The sequence below is a fragment of the Stegostoma tigrinum genome, chromosome 14, assembly GCF_030684315.1.
Source record: "Stegostoma tigrinum isolate sSteTig4 chromosome 14, sSteTig4.hap1, whole genome shotgun sequence".
Lineage (NCBI taxonomy): Eukaryota > Metazoa > Chordata > Chondrichthyes > Orectolobiformes > Stegostomatidae > Stegostoma > Stegostoma tigrinum.
In genome coordinates, this window is record NC_081367.1 from 73,458,782 (window position 1) to 73,480,573 (window position 21,792).

Sequence of the window (21,792 nt, forward strand, 5' to 3'; positions counted from 1 at the left end):
TACTTTCAAGCCAGTTCTGTATTCAAATGGCTAGTTCTCCTTGTATTCCATGTGATTTAGCCTTATGAACCAGCCCACCATGCGGAGCCTTGTCAAACGCCTTACTGAATTCCATATAGACCTTATCCATTGCTCTGTCTTCACCAGACCTCTTTGCTTGTTCTTCAAAAAAGTCAATTCAGTTAGTGAGACACGATTTCCCATGCACAAAGCCATGTGCACCCTAATCAGTCCTTGCCTTTCCAAATATGTGTAAATCATGTCCCTCAGAATCCCCTGCAACAGCTTGCCCACCAATGATGTCAGGCTCACTGGTCCATAGTTCACTGGCTTTTCCTTATGTAGTGGCACCATGTTAGCCAACCTCCGGTTTTGTGGCACCTCACCTGTGGCAGTCGATGGTACGAATATCTCAACAAGGGCCCAGCAATCACTTCTCCAGTTTCCTATAGAGTTCTAAGGAAAGAAGAGCTTAATTTACTGCAAGTTAGCCTCTCACATGTTCGCAACAATCAGTAATGACTAATAATCTAAGGTTATTCCAGAAAGAAGATGCTGACAATGAGTCAATAGGTAGGCCTTCTTTGTGAATTATATAAACTAAATTGTGATCAGATACAGTGCTTTCTTAATCCAATTGAAAATTTATCTGTACAACTAAAATCAGCTGTTTATGCACCCATCTCAATCCAGCATTGTTGAAATCCTCATTGGAAGCCTAGGTTTGATAGTTCTACTGCAATCCTGTTTCCCCATTTTCTGTAATTTTTTTGCTCATTCTTAGCCACAGCTAAGCCAAGTGATTTATTAGATTATTGATTGATGTATTTATGTCAATTGTCTTGAGATTTTCATTTTTGTAATTAGTCATATACGTATGTAGTTTTCATAATCTCAAATAATGAAGAGTCAGGTTATAGTAGAAGTGGATGTTCACATTTGCTTAACTCAATGCTAACACTTCCTATTTTCAAAATGAGTCTGAAACTGATCTACTCTAAAATATATAAGGGCCATACTTTTTTTTATTTTTATGTTTTTAAAAACTGTAGACTAAAATGAGAGAGAGCTGTTTTAAACCCAGTGTTCAGTAGAATGGCTGCAGCTTTGAAAATCCCATGTTGGCATAAATAACTGTTTAATCAAGCAGTCATTGAAGTTTGAGTTGTAGACCAGTTGGTAGTGAGGTGGGAGTACAGATGTAGTTTTGCTGCCAAAGAATTTGATTGGTCAGTGGACTAGTGAACAGTTATCAATAACTGAGACTTTTCTGCCTGTCAGAAACTATTTGGTTGGAACAACTCGGAGCTGGAATAAATTACAGAGAGGGAGAGAGAAGCATTCATCCCCAGCTCATGAGTGGATGCTCTGTTCTCTGCAGCCCAAACTCTCTGTATATCTTAGATAACCAGTTTATCTTAACTACAACAGTTCAGTAATCTGTTACTTCTATAAAATAAGTCAGGTACTTTTTCATGAGGGAAGTAGCCACCTCTTACCAACCAGTGGAAGCATTCAAAGAAAGATGACTGAATATGCAGCCAACCAGAAGGGTCAGAAGGATAGTCTCAATAATGGAGCCTTGGAAACAAAGACTATTGAACTGTTATTCCCATGTTCCCCCTCAGTCCATTACTTATTCACCCTGTCAGTTTGCCTGTTTGTGTGTGAGAGGGAGTTTATAAGGTGACTAGAGTTTTAATTAGGACTGATTTATGCTGTTTCTAACTGCCTGTAACTAGAGTCTAATTACTTGTATTAAATAGTAATTCTTGTCCAATCAAAAATCTGGTCTGTGCTTTCTACCAGTCCGAATGTGAAAGTCAGGTAATTTAGCAAACCTTGCTTACTTTATAAACTGTTTTACCTTTGTGACAACTCTGGGAATAGCAGGGCTCGATTTCCAGTGCCCTGAACCAGTGAGTTATCACCAGTGTTACTCCGCAGAAGCCGATCGCTATAATTTTACACATGTTCTCGTATGAGTACAAAAATGGAATGACTACTGTGGTTGGCAATTGTTAAACTATTTCTTTATTGGTCATTGTTCCATTTCATAAAGATTAAATATATGACAACTTTTGTATACCTTATTTTTCTTACAATTATTTCAAGATTGACAGTTTGCAGATTTTTGTTTTAAAGGACACTTCATTATTTTCTTGCCTCATCCTTCAGTTTAACAAATCAATTTCCATGTTTGCAGGAAGTAACCACTTTGTTACCAGATTGGGAAGATGGACATTTTTACTTGGCAAAGTTTTATGACAAAATGATGCTCATGGTGACTGATAAGATATCAGCGAGAATTAATTCAGATTTTACTTTTCCATTTTAAAAAATCCAGCAGTTCTTATTTGAACATCATTCTTCTTAGAAAATCTCAAACGAGAACATATTCCCAGTTTTCACAACAGTGATTCTCAGTTCACTTAAAAGTGACATTGTTGGTTTCTGCTACTCAGAATCGATTTTGTGCTGAACGTTCATGTTTGCTTAGTATTTATTTTGGAATATTGCTACAGAGAATAGGTTTATCCTTTAAGTCAGGACAAAAATGAAGCGTAGAAACTGTGGGTGAAAAGATAGCATGTCAATCTCTCAATTTCAAAAATCAATTTCAATCTTTCATGGATAAACTAATTCCTCTTGATTATAATTAACTGTTTAATCCTGTGCAACAAAATTGCTTTGAATTTTTTTTCTAGGGGGATGTTCACCAAGCTTTGATAGTCCTGCAGAAAGGTGTAGAGTTGTGTTTTGGAGATACTGAGACAGAAATGAGTGATGATAAAAGCTGTTTAATAAAGGGGAAAGCTGTGCTGTTGGTTGGACGTTTTATGGAAGAAACAGCTAACTTTGAAAGCAATGCAGTTATGAAAAAATATAAGGTAACTGAAGTATCATAATGATTCTGAAACAAACATTAATACCAATATAGTGAAAGACCTCTAGTTTTCCAAAATTATTTGCATCTCTTGTAAAATTAGAAATAAACATGTGACTGGAGATTTTATTTGCTTCTCCTCAAACAACAAACTTCCAATCTCTGCTGAACTATTGGGATATATTTTTCTCATGTGTAAGATAAATTGGTAAGGAGAACCCTTCAGCTCACTGAGGAGCTTGGCCAAAGAATTCACCTTCCTCAAGAGCTACATTGGTGAATACCTGTAATGGAAAGTTAAACAATGGTGTGAAATAGAAAATATGATTTTAAAATTGGAGACATGGACTTGTAACATTTAAAATTTCATACTATATTTTATAGTATATTTCATAGTATAATATTGTAACAATTAAAATTGTCAACAAATTGAAACTATCAGAACTGTCCTGCATTGATTTAGTTCTGAAAAATTTCTATGGCTCTGATGACAGATCATTCCGTTTCATAAAGATTGAATATATGACAATGTTTGTGGGCTTTATTTTTCTTACAGCTATTTCAAGGTTGATAGTTTGCAATTTTTTTTAAAAGAACACTTAAATATTTTCTTGGCCCATCCTTCAGTTTAACAAATCAATTTCCATGTTTGCAGGAAGTAACCACTTTGTTACCAGATTGGGAAGATGGACATTTTTACTTGGCAAAGTATTATGACAAATTGATGCCCATGGTTACTGACAACAAGATAGAGAAGCAGGGAGATTTGATTCGCTACATCGTCCTTCATTTTGGCACGTAGGTGTCTGGATTCTGTTTGGCTGGACAGTGTGTGGTGCAGACTGTTGGTCAATCCTCATATAGTCTGTGGTAGATCATGAAGGCCCATCGTTTTACCTGGTCCCAGGCTTGATGTGCAGTGGTGGCCCCTAGCTATACAACCATTTACCTCTCTGCAACAGAGATGTAGATCCCTCAGACTCTCAATGTATTATCGCTAATTAATTACAGTATATTCTTCATGAACAGTATTTCTTCATTGAGAATATGAATTAAAGTATTTTGTGTTTTCAGTATGAACAGAGTAATGTTTGGAATGTGTGAGTGATAATGGGGACTGCAGATGCTGGAGAATCCAAGATAATAAAATGTGAGGCTGGATGAACACAGCAGGCCCAGCAGCATCTCAGGAGCACAAAAGCTGACGTTTCGGGCCTAGACCCTTCATCAGAGAGGGGGATGGGTTGAGGGTTCTGGAATAAATCGGGAGAGAGGGGGAGGCAGACCGAAGATGGAGAGAAAAGAAGATAGGTGGAGAGGAGAGTATAGTTGGGGAGGTGGGGAGGGGATAGGTCAGTCCAGGGAAGACGGACAGGTCAAGGAGGTGGGATGACGTTAGTAGGTAGGAGATGGAGGTGCGGCTTGGGGTGGGAGGAAGGGATGGGCGAGAGGAAGAACAGGTTAGGGAGGCAGAGACAGGTTGGACTGGTTTTGGGATGCAGTGGGTGGAGGGGAAGAGCTGGGCTGGTTGTGTGGTGCAGTGGCGGGAGGGGACGAACTGGGCTGGTTTTGGGATGCGGTGGGGGAAGGGGAGATTTTGAAGCTGGTGAAGTCCACATTGATACCATTAGGCTGCAGGGTTCCCAAGCGGAATATGAGTTGCTGTTCCTGCAACCTTCGGGTGGCATCATTGTGGCAGTGCAGGAGGCCCATGATGGACATGTCATCTAAAGAATGGGAGGGAGAGTGGAAATGGTTTGTGACTGGGAGGTGCAGTTGTTTATTGCGAACTGAGCGGAGGTGTTCTGCAAAGCGGTCCCCAAGCCTCCGCTTGGTTTCCCCAATGTAGAGGAAGCCACACCGGGTACAGTGGATGCAGTATATCACATTGGCAGATGTGCAGGTGAACCTCTGCTTAATATGGAAAGTCATCTTGGGGCCTGGGTAGGGGTGAGGGAGGAGGTGTGGGGGCAAGTGTAGCACTTCCTGCGGTTGCAGGGGAAGGTGCCGGGTGTGGTGGGGTTGGAGGGCAGTGTGGAGCGAACAAGGGAGTCACGGAGAGAGTGGTCTCTCCAGAAAGCAGACAGGGGAGGGGATGGAAAAATGTCTTGGGTGGTGGGGTCGGATTGTAGATGGCGGAAGTGTCGGAGGATGATGCGTTGTATCCGGAGGTTGGTGGGGTGGTATGTGAGAATGGTTTTTTTTACATTTGTGTACCCTAAAGACTAGTCAGTTCCACTTCTGGGACTGGGTGTTACAACCAAACATTTTTCATTAATTCATGAGATGCGGGCATTGCTAGACAGTATGTCTCTTGGATCTAGAAGACCAGAAGCTAGGTTTCTAGAAAAGCTGGCCCACCAGAGTTGAGTTTGAAATCAAGGAGTAGGAATGCATGCAGTCATGTTATAATATTTAAGTAACCAACCCACTTTTTAGAGAGCAGTCATGTTCCCACTCCCAACCAACCCCCCAGTAAAACCAGAGGTTTATTGGTTGGGTACAGAATTAATATTTTTAGTGGCTTAATTCTCAAACATCCAAATCCACCCACTTCAATGGGATGCTAGAATCCATGTTGCCCCATTCTCTCCTGTGTCTCTCCCCTGTCTCTCTCTTCTGCCTTCCACACCCCCAACCATCACCACATATTGGATATTTGAGGAACCATATAGTTTATGGTGATAATCACAGTGATTCTGAAACAAGTGTAAATACTAAAATAATGAAAGTCCTTGAACAGCAGGAAAGCTGCATTGTTCTAATTTAAATATTTCAAGAAGGGTTAACTTGAAAAGTTGGAAGAAGATTTGTTTATAAGCTAGTTTGACCTAAATTCTAAATTGGAAGATTTCATTTCCTTAACAGAATACACAAGTTCTTTTAAAAACAAAGTGCTCCTTTTTTAGAGCTTAGCAGTGAATCCCCATGTTTCAAAAGCCTGAGGGACAAACTGCATTGTTTTTGACTTTTATTGCTTCCAAGAATGCCCACTCTTGCTTTGCAATTTCAGTTAGCTCTCAGAGTTTGAAGTAGTAAACTAAAATTAATGACCTTTTATTATTTTAATTTAATAACTTCTTTTAATAACTTATTTTAAGAATTTTATGAAATAAATATTCTCTGTGGAACAATGAAAAAAGAACTGTCTTTTACAATGTGTAATTTTTTTTAACATTTTGTCCTCCTGCAATTTTACATTTGTTTTTGTGTATTCCATAAAACTGCGAGTTGTCAATCCTGAAACAAGCCAGTTTTTGAAAAAGAAAAAGATGTACACTTCACACCATTCATGTCATTGAGATGTGCAAAATACTTCACAGTGAATGATTTGCTTTTGAGTTGTAGTTATTTTTATTTTCTAGGCAAACAGTTTGTGCACAGCCGAGATCCTGTAAAAACAAGCAAGTGATACTGAGCAGTTGATCTGGTTTAAGCTTGAGATTGAACTGTGAATATTGATAATGATACCGGATAAAAGCTCTTTCCTACTGTTTGAAAAAAAGTGCTCTGGCATGATTATGCTCATCTGAAAGGACAAGCAAGAACCTTGGTTTATGCTTAACTCCTATTGAGTGTGATTTGCATTTACAAACTGCTGAGTCAATGAAAGTGTAATCAGTTGAGCCATGCAAACACTTAAAAATATGTACTGAACATTGTGAACTCCTAAGTGTGTTCAAAAAGCATTCTGTACGGCAGAATGAATGTACAGATGATCAAGGACACAAATAGTTTTTTTTGTATTTGTTTAATTTTGCACATTAACTAACCCCTAGACATATACTTACGATGGTAATGTACACAAACTGAAATACACAGTGAATTAGTATATGAAATTATTTAGTTAATGCTATATATAAGGATTGCCTAATGTAATTTTTAATATTAAATACAGTTCACTGCGGTTTGGAAATCAGTTCATCTACCAGTCAATGCCTAGAATGTTATCACTGTGGCTCGATTATGGAGCAAAAGCCTACGAGTTGGAGAAAGGTAATAATACTTGAATTTATATAAATGTTGATGTCTTGCCTTTTCACAGCAAATACTTTCATAATTTTTTGAATAGTTTAATCAAAGATCTTTTTCTATGCAGCACCTGGACGCACGGCTGATCGTATTGCCATGAGAACAGATCTTGAAAAGATTAACAAGGTGATAGAGGATCACACGAACCACCTGGCTCCCTACCAGTTTCTCACTGCATTTTCACAGCTGATTTCACGAATATGCCATTTTCATGATGATGTGTTTGCTCATCTGAAGGGCATTATCGTCAAGGTTTTCCTGGCTTATCCTCAGCAGGCTATGTGGATGATGACAGCTGTTTGCAAGGTAATTGGATGATAGTATTTCATGTATAACTTTTAAATGAATAGTGTTATTTATAATCAGAGAATGGTAAGGATGTAGGATATACTGTCATACCGAGTTGTTCAGTTAAGTAGCATAGATGTATTCCTTTCCTGCCACTAGGTAAAATAGCTGGAACCTCCTTCCTAACGGCACTGTGAATGTACTTTCAAGGAGGCAACTCACACCACCTTCTCCAGGATGGTTAGGAACAGGAAATAAATGCTGACCTGGCCAGCAAAGCTCATGTCCCAACAGAAATAAAGGATAAGTTGATAGCATGAGAAAATGCAAGAAGACTCACGCCTGGTGTATAATTGCTCATAGATCTGGTAGACTGACAGCTAGAAACATGTATTTCTGCTTTAAAATTCAATGAACTGCTTCAATATTGTTCAATGGCTGAAAATTAGTGAAGACAAGTTGGTAAAAAGCTAGTTATACTTAAAAATGATGAGTCACCAGGATTAGTTGGGATGCAAGTTAGAATACTGAGGGAAGTAAGGTAGCAAATTTCAGAGGAACTGGCCATAATCTTCCAATCTTCACTCATTAGGGAGTGCATTGGAGGAGAATTGCAATTATTACGTCGTAGATCAAAATGGGATGTAAAGATGAGTTCAAAAACTTCAATGTAGTCTGTTTAACATTGATTTTGGGAAAGCTTTCTAAAAGAAAATCTCTGACAAAATTAATAGTTGCTTGGATAAGTTTTTGGTTTAAGTGAGTAAAACCAGCACAGATTGTTAAAGACAAATCATGTTCATAAATATAAATAAAAAGAAAACAGGAGCAGAAGTTGACCATTTGGCCCCTTGGACATGCTTCGTCATTTAATAAAATCTTGGTGATCCTGTTCGTATTTTGAATTCCACATTCTCATTTATGCCACTCATTGCAGTGCCCAACAAGAATTTGTCCAGCTCTGCCTTGAAAATATTCAGTGGCTGGATCTCTACCACCTTCTGAAGCAGAGTATTTAAAAAGCACAGAATTCTCAGAGATAAAGAAAATCACCGTATCTCTGTCCTGAAAGAATGACCCCCTAATTTTAAAACAATGCTCTGTTATTCTGACTGACCCACAAGAGGAAATTCCCTCTCATTGTCCACCTTGTGAAGACCATTCAGGATCTAATACCTTCAATATAGTCACCCCTCAATCTTCTAAAATCCAGGGTAATGCAGTTGCTGTGATGTGACTGCACTTTCAAAAGACATTTAATAAAATTTCCTCAACAAAGTAGAATAACTTATTTTCAGATGAATGGTTGCCCAAAATAGTGGAGGTGACAGCGCAGTGGTGTTATCACGTATTAGCACTGGACTGTTAAGCCAGAGATCCAGGTAGTATTCTGAAGAATAAAAACCAAAAGATCTGTGGATGCTGTAAGTCAGGAACAAAAACAGAAGTTGCTGGAAGCTCAGCAGGTCTGGCAGCGTCTGCGAAGAAACATCATAGAGTTAATGTTTCGGGTCCAGTGACTCTTCTTCAGAACTGTTCTTGGGACCTGGATTCAGATCCCACCACAGCATATAATGGAATTTGAATTCAGTAAAAATCTGGGATTAAGACTCAAATGATAACTATAAATTCACTGCCAAGAAAACCCATCTGGTTCACCAGTGTCCTTTAGGGAAGGAAACTGCCATCCTTACCTGGTCTGGCCTCCATGTGACTCCAGATCTGCAGCAGTGTAGTTGACTGAACTGCCCTTTGGGCAATTAGGAATGCACAATAAATGCTGGCTGGTGACGCTGTCATCCCATGAACAAATAAAAAACATTTCATAGACCTTTCCAAGAAAATCTGTTCTTTTAAAAAAAAATCAGTGTTTAAGGTCATCCCCTTTTATAGATGGTTTCTGTTTAATTTAAATTTCTATTTTGACGGATGCTGAGAGAAATCACCAAGTAACTGAAATGCCATTTTACCATTTTTGTAACAAAACTTAATTTTTACCAAAGGTCTTTATTGGAAGTAGCACCTGAAATTTAAAAGTCTTGATGAAGTGTTTTTGGGAGCTGTACAATTTTAGTCCTGTATTGAGGAAACAAAGCCAGTCTGCACATCGAAACAGTTTTGCTGTTTTTTTTCACGTTGTTAATGATGTAAATTTTAATGCTTACCTGACAAGTGTTTTATTTTAACAGTCATCTTATGCGACACGAGTTACCAGGTGCAAGGAAATTCTTCAGAAGGCCATTAATGATAAGAGCAGTTTTGGCAAGTTTATAGGAGATGCTACTCGTCTCACCGAAAAGTTACTGGAATTGTGCAACAAATCGGTACATGCGTTAATATTTCATATATTTATTTCCAAATGTGCTGTTGTGTCAAAGTGGTGACATGTGATCAAGTTGGACAGTTATTTTAAGATAATTCTACAATCTATCTTCAGTTCTTGTAAGGAAATCTCTCATGACATTGGAAAGTTGTTTTTAGAGCTGTTTAGAGCCAGTGTACAAAGCCTGAGTTACATTGTGTTTTGTCAATGTTTGCCATTAGTTGATATCAGAGGAACTGCTCTGTTGTGAAGGACTTTTTTTCAGAGAAAAAAGTTTGAAACTGCCTTCTATAAATGGCAATTGATTCTTCTTGCAATTATTAATTGAAAACCTAAGATTGGTAACCAGTTAATAAAAAAAATCGATGAAAGGATAGGGGCCAAAGGCAGTTAGTTCGGTCAAAGGTTGGACATCATGTGATTGAATGGCAGAGCTGTCTTGGGGAGGTGGAGAGGGTTAATAACCTACTCCAATGTTGATGTTCCTAATTGTGATCTTATTGACATTTGTTCCTTCTTAATTTGCTCTTGTTGGAATTTTTGCAGACTTCACATTTTAAAATATGTTGCAGCATTTAAAATATTTTAATGGCATTTTTACAATATTTATGTTTGTAGGTGGATGGAAATACCACAACATTAAGCATGAGCGTTCACTTCAAAATGCTAAAACGACTGGTAGAAGAGCCTGCTTTCAGTGAAATCCTCATTCCTTTACAATCAGTGATGACTCCCACTCTGCCATCAACTGCAGGCACTCATGCAAACCATGACCCTTTCCCTGGTCACTGGGCCTACATTGCTGGTTTTGATGACATGGTAAGTGTCAAATTGCTCTTGTTTCATGACGTTAGTCCTCATTGACCTTTGTTGATGCAGCATGCTACACACCTTCTGCATAAGAAGAATAATGGTGTGTAATTCAGATAGCATTTCTCTTCTGTATTATGTTGTGGTCCCAGATGATGGGAATGCAGGACAGGTCAAATGTCTGAGAGAAACCAAGCTTGATGGATGATAGGTTGTACTTGGTGCAATTTCTTTACCATGGATGTCCGTCAATGAACATATTTAGAAGAGACTACCAACGTACTTTTGAATAAAAGAACAAAATTTTATCACACAACAGAAAATATAAGACGACTTAGAAATATTTCAGCATAACAAAAAAAAAATTCAACCCACTTCCTGCTGATATCCTGTACAAACACTCAAACCAAGTGGAGTATTAGTCCCATTTTCAGTGACTTCTGGTACATTCACCAGATGTGATTCTGTCAGTTACTGTCTCTCCCTCAGACGTACAGGCTGATTCACTGACGTTTCTTACTAACTCTAAGATAAAAACTGCTAAATCAGATTAAGGCTTTTATTCAACTCTAATGACCTGGAGACTGACAAAACAGAACTAACTTTCAGTTGTGATGAAATTGTTCTTCTGAACACTGTAAACATTGAACAATTAACTCCCTAGTTAGCTGCTCAAATTATTCAACTTAAATCACACGCTTTCTTGGAAGTTCTGTTTGAATTCACTTTTTTTTATAGAAGTTACTTCCAAAGAATTGAAAACTAACACTTTTTTCTCTACTTTTGAATCCACAATTAAAGCTTTAGCAAAGATTTGTAGCTAAAGTTGTGGGTGTCTAGACAACAACCAGAGGACACACTACGCTCTAACACACTGGCCACACTGCCCTACATCAAGGACATATCAGAACTGACAACGATACTCCTATGACCACTAGGAATCACGGTAGAACACAAACACATCAACTCACAAGAATTAAAGACTCCATTCCCACAACTTGCAGAACCAATGTAGTTTACAAAATACCATGCAATGATTGCCACAAACATTACATAAGACAGACAGGAAGGAAACTAGCCATCAGAATACACAAACGTCAGCCGGCAGCAAAACAACATGACAAACTTTCCTTAATATTGCTACACTCGGACAATGAAAGCCATTAGTTTAATGGGGACAACATAACCATAATGGCCCAAGCCACACACAGACATGCATGGGAATTCCTAGAGGCATGGTTCTCAACCCATAATACAATCAACAAACATATAGAATTAGACCCCATATACAGACCCACACAGATCAAAACCAGAAATGACACTACTCACCATAACAGACCAGACAGTATAAATTCCGAGCAGCTTAGAACAACATCACTTCTTTGGAGGTCTCACTGTTGATGTTACCTAGCACGGTGACAAAATATCTGAGCGAAAACGAGCCAGCTCGGCAAGCAAGTCAAAAACCTTTCAATCCAAGTTTACAAATATTACCAATATACTGCAAATGTACATCACAATTGCCGTAAGTTTAAAGCATTCTCTGAAAACCTGTATCACCTACTTCATGTTGCTGTTGAACATTATTGGTAGCTTGCATATTTTTGAAAAATAACTTTCACAGATTTTCACCTGAACATTTCACCCTTTTTGGAACAACTGGTAAAACGGACCAATCTCCTTGATATTAAAAAATGTTCTTTTCTTGTAAACATACCATGCAGTGCTCAGGTGCCAGCAACCTCAATTATTGTGGTTGTGACAATGATGGCCCTATTAATGATCATTCTAAACAACATATCATTTCTTCAAATTATGAAACCAGTCAGTGCTGCATCAACTATTGACTTGTACCAACCCAAGTTTTTAGATTATTTGCTTTTCACACGAACAATGCGTTTTTTTTCTATTCAAGTAAATCACTCCTCCATGAATGGAGATTGCTGCGTACTACTTGAGTTTAACAATCAGTTTTGCATCAAGCTTAATTTTTCAGCCATCAACTTCAGGTTTCTTTTTGCCACTGCAAACATCCTCACTGGTAGCTAATTCGTCAGTGATTTCTACAGTTTTTATTTGTCATGCTTGTTTATGATGTAGATGCAAACATTTGTTTGGATTGGTATGACAAGTTCTATGCCTTCTACATCTGGAATGAGATTGAGTATGAATGGTCTTGCGCACAGTACGTTAGTTAATTGGGACCAGCTAGATTTACAGAACATCCACAAGATGCAATGTTCTTGGGAAGGGTCACTCGACCTGAAACAACTGTAATTTCTCTGGACAGGTGCTGCCAGATCTGCTGAGCTTTTCGAGCAATTTCTGTTTTTGTGTCTGTCATGTTCTGTTGGATAACCCTGAATATGTGACCTTTGGCTTGAATTTTGTTCTGATGCGCCAATAAAGTCAAGCAGGGCGTGTAGCCAAAAATGTACTGACATAATGAAAATTAGTCTTGTAAACATCTATGGAGAGACCTTGGCTACTACTTCTGCAATGTGGAATTTTCTTTCCAGGCCCATATCTCCTGATATTGTACTCTCACTGTTTTCAAAAACATCTTCTAAGGTTTTCATTTAAATGCTGGCACCACTTCTTCTTGGGGCTTGAGGAATTAATGGAACCTTGTTAAAAATAATGTGTAAATGCATGTTATTGGAGTTAATTACATCCAAAAATAATTTGCATTTATGTAGAATCTAAAATGTAATAGAATACACCTAGGTGCTTCACAGAGGAGTAAGCAAAGGAATAAAATGGACAGAGCTGAAGGGCAGTCAGACTCTGTATTGTAAAAAGAATATGGAGTGACTGGGGAAGGTAAGGAAAGGTTTTTGATAACGGTACCAGAACCGGGAGAATCTATTTACCTGGAAAGGTTTCTTTGGAAAATAAAAGGCTGAAGGGTCACCTCATCGAGGTCTTTACAGTTAGGAAGGAAGGGTTTTAATAATGTATTTTCTGAGCTGTAAGGAAGACCAAAAGCAGAGATATATGAATGCAAGTTAGCCACGAGAAAATATAAAAGAGAATTCAGAAGAGCCTTTTTTAGCCAAGGTGTGATAAGAAGGCGTGGACCAGAGGAGTTCTTGAGGCAAATGGTGTGGATAGATTTATGGGCGAGCTAGATAAGCACAAGGAGGGGAATGAAATATAAGGCAATGTGATAGTGTTAGATGAAGAGAATTGGGAGGCGTCTCAAGTTCAGCATAAACACCAGTGTGGATCTGTTAGGTCAAATGGTCTATGTAAATCTGTGAACTTTGCGAATAGGGAGTAAAATTTGTATTTTTGTAAAATCTTGGTTGAAGAGATTATAAATTACATCTTATACAATTTGATGCCTAGGGCTTTGTAAATCTATCAAGACCAACATTTTTCATGTATCATCATTTAATAATATGGTGACTTATCATTGCATATTTTGTGATGATACAGATTTTCCTATTTTACTGAACATGGCATCCTGATGTTTTCACCCATTCTTCTGTTAGGTGGAGATCCTAGCCTCTCTTCAGAAGCCAAAGAAAATCAATCTTAAGGGTTCTGATGGAAAATCATACATTATGATGTGTAAACCCAAAGATGATCTCAGGAAGGATTGTCGCCTCATGGAATTTAACTCGCTAATTAATAAGGTACCGTATTTAAAAAGCCGATATGATTACTGGAAAGTTGAAATATCTTGTATTTTTAAGTTAATGTACATTTGGAAATCTTGCAAAGTGATCATAAGATAAATTAGATCTCAAAGCAGTGTTTCATGAATGCTTTGCAGGCGAATATGTGAACGTTACCACCATCTTAATAAAATGGTCCTTGTGTCATTATGGATGAATTATTTTTGTAAGGATGTGATTGGCAGTTTGGGTGTTATACACAGGATTTTATAAACAGATTCTGTTTCATATTATTGTCAAAATTCGCGTGAAAAGCCCAGTAGTCTTAAAAATCCACCACGTTCACATAAATAAATTGCATATACTCTAGCAGTCTTGCTGCTTCAGAGGTTACAAAAATGAAAAGCTCCGCAGGCCTGGCAGCATCTGTGGAGAGAAATTGGAGTTAATGTTTCTCCTTCAGTGACTCTTCTGAAAAAGTGCCAATCAACCTGACTTCTCCCCACAGATGCTACCAGACGTCCTGAACTTTCCAGCAATTTTTGTTTTTTGTTCTGACTTCCAGCATTTACAGTTCTTTCATTTTTTGTTTCGGAGGTTACTAGACTGAGGATGTAAACTGTCAAATATAAGTGGGCAACCTGAAAAATATAGATTTTAATGTTAGGCTGATTTGATGGAGATTTGTTATGTGATCTGGGTGGTGTAGATAAAGAAGGAACTTCAGATGTTCTTTTTCCTTGAAAGTTTAGTAATTTTTGGTGAATCTTTTCTGGAAATTAAACCAATGGAGTAAAATATGTGAAAGAACGAGCTATATGTGGGCATTTCTGCCAACTGTTTTCACAGACAAACAGGTTGGTGACCTCATGATCATCAAATTTCTGTACTTGTTGACTTTTTCATTTATTATTTCCTTTGCTGTTATGAGTTTATTTATAAAATATTTTCTGTATTGTTGGCCCTATATTCTTTTAGCTGAACAGTATTTGCAGGCTATGTTCGTGGTCCCCAGAAGCATGTTAGTATTTCAAGAATGACTGACAGACAAGTTTGAAAACCATTACTTTTGTCCTTGATTTTAAATCTGCTGCTTTGATATTAGCCAGCTGAGTAATGACTTTTTAAATAGCGGCTTTTTGACAATTGATTTCTGATGATTAACAGTGCTTACGAAAAGATGCAGAATCTCGCAGGAGAGAACTTCACATCAGGACGTATGCAGTCATTCCTCTGAATGAGGAATGTGGTCTAGTTGAGTGGGTTAATAAAACCGCTGGATTAAGACATATTCTGAATAAGTTGTACAAAGAAAAAGGTAAGGATTAAGTATATCAGAACTATGTCTTGTTGAAGTTACAATAACTAGATGCTGTTGTGTTTGATACACTGTGATCAATTCAAATGTGCTGTAGGGTACATAGAAAATGCAACACCTAAATTACAACTTGTATGCTTTGTATTTTAAAATTAGTTTTGCTGCAGAGGGAAACATTTAATGGCAGTGTAGACTAGGCCTTTGATGAGGTGCCTCATGGGAGGCTGCTCAATAAGGTGAGGGCCCATGGTGTTCGAGTTGAGCTACTGGCATGGATTGAGGATTGGCTGTCTGACAGAAGGCAGAGAGTTGGGATAAAAGGCTCTTTTTCGGAATGGCAGCTGGTGACAAGTGGTGTCCCGCAGGGTTCAGTGTTAGGACCGCAGCTGTTCACTTTATATATTAATGATCTGGATGAAGGGACTGGGGACATTCTGGCGAAGTTTGCCGTTGATACTATGTTAGGTGGACTGGCAGGTAGTACTGAGGAGGTGGGGAAGCTGCAGCAAGATTTAAACAGTTTAGGAGAGTTGTCCAGGAAATGGCTGATGAAATTCAACGTGGAGCAAATGTGAGGTCTTGCACTTTGGAAAAAAGAATACAGGCATGCACTATTTTCTAATCGTTGAGAAAATTCATGTAGCCGAAGTACAAAGGGATCTGGGAGTGTTGGTCCAGGATTCTCTTAAGGTTAACTTGCAGGTTGAGTCTGTGATTAAGAAAGTGAATGTAATGTTGTCAGTTATCTCAAGAGGGTTGGAATATAAAAGCAGCGATGTGCTTCTGAGGCTTTATAAAGCTCTAGTTAGGCCCCATTTAGAATACTGTGTCCAATTTTGGGCCTCACACCTCAGGAAGAACATACTGGCACTGGAGCGTGTCCAGCGGAGATTCACACGGATGATCCCTGGAATGGTAGGTTTAACATATGATGAACGGCTAAGGATCCTGGGATTGTATTCATAGAGTTTAGAAGGTTGAGGGGAGATCTAATAGAAACATACAAGATAATGCATGACTTAGAAGGGGTGGACACTGGGAATTGTTTCTATTAGGTGGGGTGACTAGGACCCATGGGCACAGCCTTAGAATTAGAGGGGGTAAATTTAGAACGGAAATAAGGAGATATTTGTTCAGCCAGAGAGTGGTCGGCCTATGGAATTCATTGTCAGGGAGCGCAGTGGAGGCCGGGACGTTAAATGTCTTCAAGGCAGAGATAGCCAAATTCTTGATCTCACAAGGAATTAAGGGCTACGGGGAGAGTGCGGATAAGTGGAGATGAAATGCCCATCAGCCATGATTAAATGGTGGAGTGGACTCGATGGGCTGAATGGCCTTACTTCCACTCCTATGTCTTACAGGTGGAACAGTTTTAAAGGGGGTGCAGGAACGCAGTTTGAAAAAAAAAAGGCATGCTCTGCTCCGTGAAAAGCGCAAGTGAACTTCTACAAAATGCTGGCAATGCCACCACTGAAGTATCGTGTCTAATTTTAGGCAGTCCACTCAAAGGAAGGTGCAAGTCCTTAGTTAATAAGCAGAGTTGTTTTACACAAATCATACGTGAAATGTAGCACAAATGGAGCAATGCAGAAGCTGGAGTGATCTACTTTGAACATCAGGGAAGATTTAACAGAGATGTTCAAAAATAATAAATAGCTTTGCTTAGGTTGAGCGAGGAGGAGGAACAGTTATTAATGGATAAAAGCCTAAATGGAAGACAGTCTATGTAGGGTAATTGGCAAAACAGCTGGAAGCAAGAAGGAAGGTTTTTTAATCATTGTACTGTTATGGTTTGAAATGTCCTGCCAAAGTGGAATAAGCTGCTTCAATAATAATTTTCGAAGGGCAGTTGAATAAACAGGAAAAGCTTTGTGGAAAAGGCAAGAAAATGGGGTGAATTGGATAGCTCTTTGAAAGAGCTTGCACAGGAAAATTGTTCTTGCTGTGTTGCATCATTCGCTGATTCAACATGATTGGTGTGTAATTATCTGTAAAGTGATTGATTTTTAACTTGTTTGTTTTATGCACATTTTCTTGAGAATTTGGTACAAGCCTAACATTTTATTTCACCCCACTGTGTTGCTATCACAGTATATTTTGTGAATGAACCAAAAGTATCACCTGGCTTCTCTGTATCCTGTTCCAAACCTGACACTTCACCAATCTCCCTTTCATTTCTTACCCACACAGTATCACAGTGTAGACTAACCACAAAGTTGTAATTTTTTGTTCTGAAGATTTGTGTTCTGATCAGAAATTGAAGAGTGCAATTTAAGACAGTGTTTGAAAGGTGACGGAGAATAACTTGGCTTATCACCACAGAGACGTGAATCTTGAAAGGGAAAATTACCGTATGTAATTGCAATGGTGCATGATGCTATTTCCTATCTGTATATGTCGGCCTAATTTCTCCCAAAAAGTGAGAAGGATTGTGCTCACGTGAAATAAACTAACTTTCAGCACAAGACTGCAGAATTGAAAGATTTTAAATTTGTTCTTATTTGCAAAAGATACATTAAATATTTCTTCAATTGTAATACTAAATTCATAAGAGTACACATTTTGACAAATGTGTTTTGATTTTATTATTGCTCCTGATATTCTAAGATTTGACTATGGTTTCTTCCAGGTGTTTACATGATCGGGAAAGAACTGCGTCAGTGCATGCTGCCAAAGCAAGCGCCTTTGGAGGAGAAATTATCTGTATTTAAGCAGCAGCTTCTGCCCCGTCACCCAGCTGTCTTTCATGAATGGTTCCTTAGGACTTTCCCTGATCCAACTTCATGGTCAGTTTCTTAAATTCAAAAGAGCAATAAGGGATTCAGGATATCTGTCTCACAGTATATTCACTTCTTATTTTTCAGTCACTCCTTAGCGAATTTTATGACTCTTTTGTAGGAGTAGTTTACTTTAGTTAAGAGAACAAGGTGTATTGCATAATCATTTCAGATTCAGTTACCATAAAAGTTTGCTAGCTTGGTTGTGAGGATCAATCACTGTTATGACAAAGGTTAAATACACCACCTGTGAGGTCATGAACAGTGGATTAGTTATTGCATACCTTGGGAAGATAATGAGATTGACGATTGGATTAATTAGTTAGAAAAATGATAGACTCCCAGTCAAGTTGTAATGGTTGAATGGTTAATAATGAATTTTTTAGACTAATATTTAATACTAACATGCCGTATATCATATGTGGTTGACTATAATGCTTACTGATCGATGAGTTATGTTGTTTTGAAACTTTAACCTTGTAATTCTTCCAATTAGGTACAGCAGTAGATCAGCTTACTGCCGTTCAGTTGCTGTAATGTCGATGGTTGGCTATATTCTGGGTCTAGGTGATCGCCATGGAGAAAACATTCTGTTTGATTCTTTAACAGGAGAATGTGTTCATGTGGACTTCAACTGTCTTTTTAATAAGGTAAATGTTTATTTTCTAGCATTCGTCTTCTAAAAGAAGCATAACTGCACTGTATTTATTATTTATAATGTTACAAAGTCACACAACTTAATGATAAAAAATCTATGACAGAGACCTTTCATTTTGTTTTTGGCCAAAAGTCACTTCAGGCTTTTTGCTCATGCAGTGAAGAGATGCTTGCTGCTGACTTCAAAGAAGGCTGCCCACAAAGATCTAACAATCGCTGCAGGAACACCTTTCTTGATGTTACACAGATAGATGACATCTTCAGGGATTTCCTGATGTTATCAAGCAGGCCAAATAACCAATTACACATTAAAATTCTAACCAAAAACAAACCAGTGGGTAAAAAGCACTTGATTATTTCTCATTTTTCCATCATTTTGCAGATAGCAAAATAAAGTGGGAGGTGATGACCCAGTGGTATTATCACCCAACTATTAATCCAGAAACTCAGTTGGATCCAATGCATCATCTTCCGACCCTTCTGCCGTCTGCAATCCGACCCCACCACCAAAGACATTTTTCCTTCCCCACCCTTAGCTGCTTTCCGGAGGGACCACTCTCTTCGTGACTCCCTTGTCCGCTCCACACTCACCTCCAACCCCGCCTCACCCGGCACCTTGGCCTGCAATCACAGGAAATGCTACACCAGCCCCCACACCTCCTCCCTCACCGCCATCCCAGGCCTCAAAAAGACTTCCCGCATCAAGCAGATGTTCACCTGCACATCTGCCAATGAGGTATACTGCATCTGCTGTACCCGATGTGGCCTCCTCTACATTAGGGAAACCAAGTGGGGGCTTGGGGACCATTTTGCAGAACACCTACGCTCGGTTCGCAACAAACAACTGCACTCCCAGTCACAAACCATTTCAACAGCACTCCCATTTCTGAGACGACATGTCCATCCTGGGCCTCCTGCAGTGCCACAACAATGCCACCCAAACGTTGCAGGATCAGCACCTCATATTTCGCTTGGGAACCCTGCAGCCCAATGGTATCAATGTGGATTTCACAAGCTTCAAGATCTCCCCTTCCCTAACTGCATCCCAAAACCAGCCCAGCTCTTCCCCACCTCCCGAACGTCCTTCCTCCCACCTATCCCCTCCTCCCACCTCAAGCTCCACCTCCATCTCCTACCTACGAGCCTCACCCCACCCTCTTGACCTGTCCGTCCTCCCTGGACTGACCTATCCCCTCCCTAACTCCCCATCTGCACTCACCTTTACTGGCTCCATCCCTGCCTCTTTGACCTGTATGTCTCCTCTCCACCTATCTTCTCCTTTATCCATCTTCTATTCGCCTCCCCCTCTCTCCCTTTTTATTTCAGAACCCCCTTCCCCTCCCCCATTTCTGGAGAAGGGTCAAGGCCCACAATGTCAGTTTTCCTGCTCCTCTGATGCTGCTTGGCCTGCTGTGTTCATCCGGCTGTAAATCTTGTTATCTGAATGTTCTGATGGCCTTGCTTTGAATGCCACGACGTCAAACTGTGGAATTTGAAATCAGTTTTTAAACATCTGGAATTAAGAATCTTCTAATGACCCTGAAACCATTGTTGATTGTCAAAAAACCCATCTGGTTCACTAATGTCCTTCAGAGAAGGAACACTGCCATCCTTACCTGATCTGGGCCTACATGTGACTCCAGACCCACAGCAATGTGGTTGACTGACTGGTCTCTGGGCAATTAGGGCAATAAATGCTGGTCTAGCTACTGATGCCTCTATCTCGTGAATGCATGCATCTGGGATTGAAGTAAAAGCTGAAATATTTGGGAATTTTTGTGATCATGGAATTTGGCATTCCACCTGTGTACTGTTACCTTGTCAAGATCAGGGAAGTTGTTTATATACTAATTATGAATTCATATATCACTAAAATTTCAGTTACACCTAAATCAACAACACAAGTTTTACAGTATTTATCAGCAAAAATAATTGCTCCAAATGAGAGTTAATATTTAATTTAAACAACTTCAGAGGTTATCTATCTGCACCACTATATCCTGTGGAGGAATATGAGGCCGTTTTCTACCCTTAACTGCCCACGTGCAGGCAGCAGATTTACTGTCAGTGTCACAGTTGTAATGATAGTAAATGCTGACAGTTCCACCGTCAGCACGCTACAAAATCTGTGAAACTTAAACATGTGCAGCTTACTGGTAGTAATGGCTCAGTACTGCAAAAGACTTCGGATACTCTTTCTGGATAGAAACATCCATCAGTTTGTTTCAAGGAGGAAATGCTTTATGTCCAAGCCAATTTCCTCCTGTTGTTCTAACATAGAGCAACATGCAAACCTGCATCCTACCGTTATCTATGTCCTGCTTTTCAGGCCACCAACTTGATACTCAGTCAATGTCAGTCAATTTATATCTGTTAACTTTTGAAGAAATGGACTACCGAAGCATTTAATCCAGAAGTAAATCTGTCCAGATTCTCTCTTCAACTGCAGCAACTCTATGGAGTGAAAAAAAAAGCTTATAAAGTTCTGGAGGTTACAAGCAAAAGTTCTCGTTTTCTTAGGGGGAGACCTTTGATGTTCCAGAAGTTGTCCCTTTTCGTCTAACCCACAATATGGTCCATGCCATGGGCCCTATGGGGACAGAAGGTTTGTTCCGCCGAGCCTGTGAAGTGACTTTGAGGTTAATGCGTGATCAACGAGAACCTTTAATGAGGTAATGCCACAGAGCTTGAGAAATTATAGTTAGAATTATTTCTGGTAAGATATTTGATTACTTGTATAAGCTTTAATTATAAATATTGATTGTCTCAACTTCATTTTATTTGGTGTCCTCATTGTTAGAGCAACCAATTATTTCTTTCAGTGTTCTGAAAACTTTTCTGCATGACCCACTGGTGGAATGGAGTAAGCCAGTAAAAGGAAGTACAAAAGTACAACCCAATGAAACTGGGGAGGTAATCAATGAAAAGGTCAGTGAGAGAATGTCTTCCTTGCGTTGGTTTTAAAAGGGAATTCAGTTTTCTGTTTTCCCCTTCAAATCTGTCTATCCTTATCCTACACTGATAACTATAGTTACGTCTATTGCTCTTCAGAAAGTGGCAACTGCTACTTTGTTTTT

General features: G+C 39.0%; 1 protein-coding gene across 4 annotated transcripts in view; it reads left to right on the top strand.

Moving 5' to 3' along the window:
• The window catches only part of atr (ATR serine/threonine kinase), a 90,394-nt gene that overhangs the window by 60,089 nt on the left and 8,513 nt on the right, over positions 1 to 21,792 (top strand). For 2 of the 4 annotated variants that reach the window (XM_048541529.2, XM_048541530.2), the window contains 12 exons: positions 2,709 to 2,891; positions 3,543 to 3,685; positions 6,786 to 6,883; positions 6,987 to 7,225; positions 9,397 to 9,531; positions 10,149 to 10,349; positions 13,838 to 13,981; positions 15,131 to 15,281; positions 17,911 to 18,067; positions 18,555 to 18,708; positions 21,236 to 21,387; positions 21,538 to 21,643. In XM_048541529.2, coding sequence (XP_048397486.2) covers positions 2,709 to 2,891; positions 3,543 to 3,685; positions 6,786 to 6,883; positions 6,987 to 7,225; positions 9,397 to 9,531; positions 10,149 to 10,349; positions 13,838 to 13,981; positions 15,131 to 15,281; positions 17,911 to 18,067; positions 18,555 to 18,708; positions 21,236 to 21,387; positions 21,538 to 21,643 — 1,863 coding nt within the window. Of the gene's footprint in view, positions 1 to 2,708; positions 2,892 to 3,542; positions 3,686 to 6,785; positions 6,884 to 6,986; positions 7,226 to 9,396; positions 9,532 to 10,148; positions 10,350 to 13,837; positions 13,982 to 15,130; positions 15,282 to 17,910; positions 18,068 to 18,554; positions 18,709 to 21,044; positions 21,388 to 21,537; positions 21,644 to 21,792 lie in introns of those variants that run through there. The other 2 variants (XM_048541533.2, XM_048541534.2) reach the window with 2 other exon arrangements.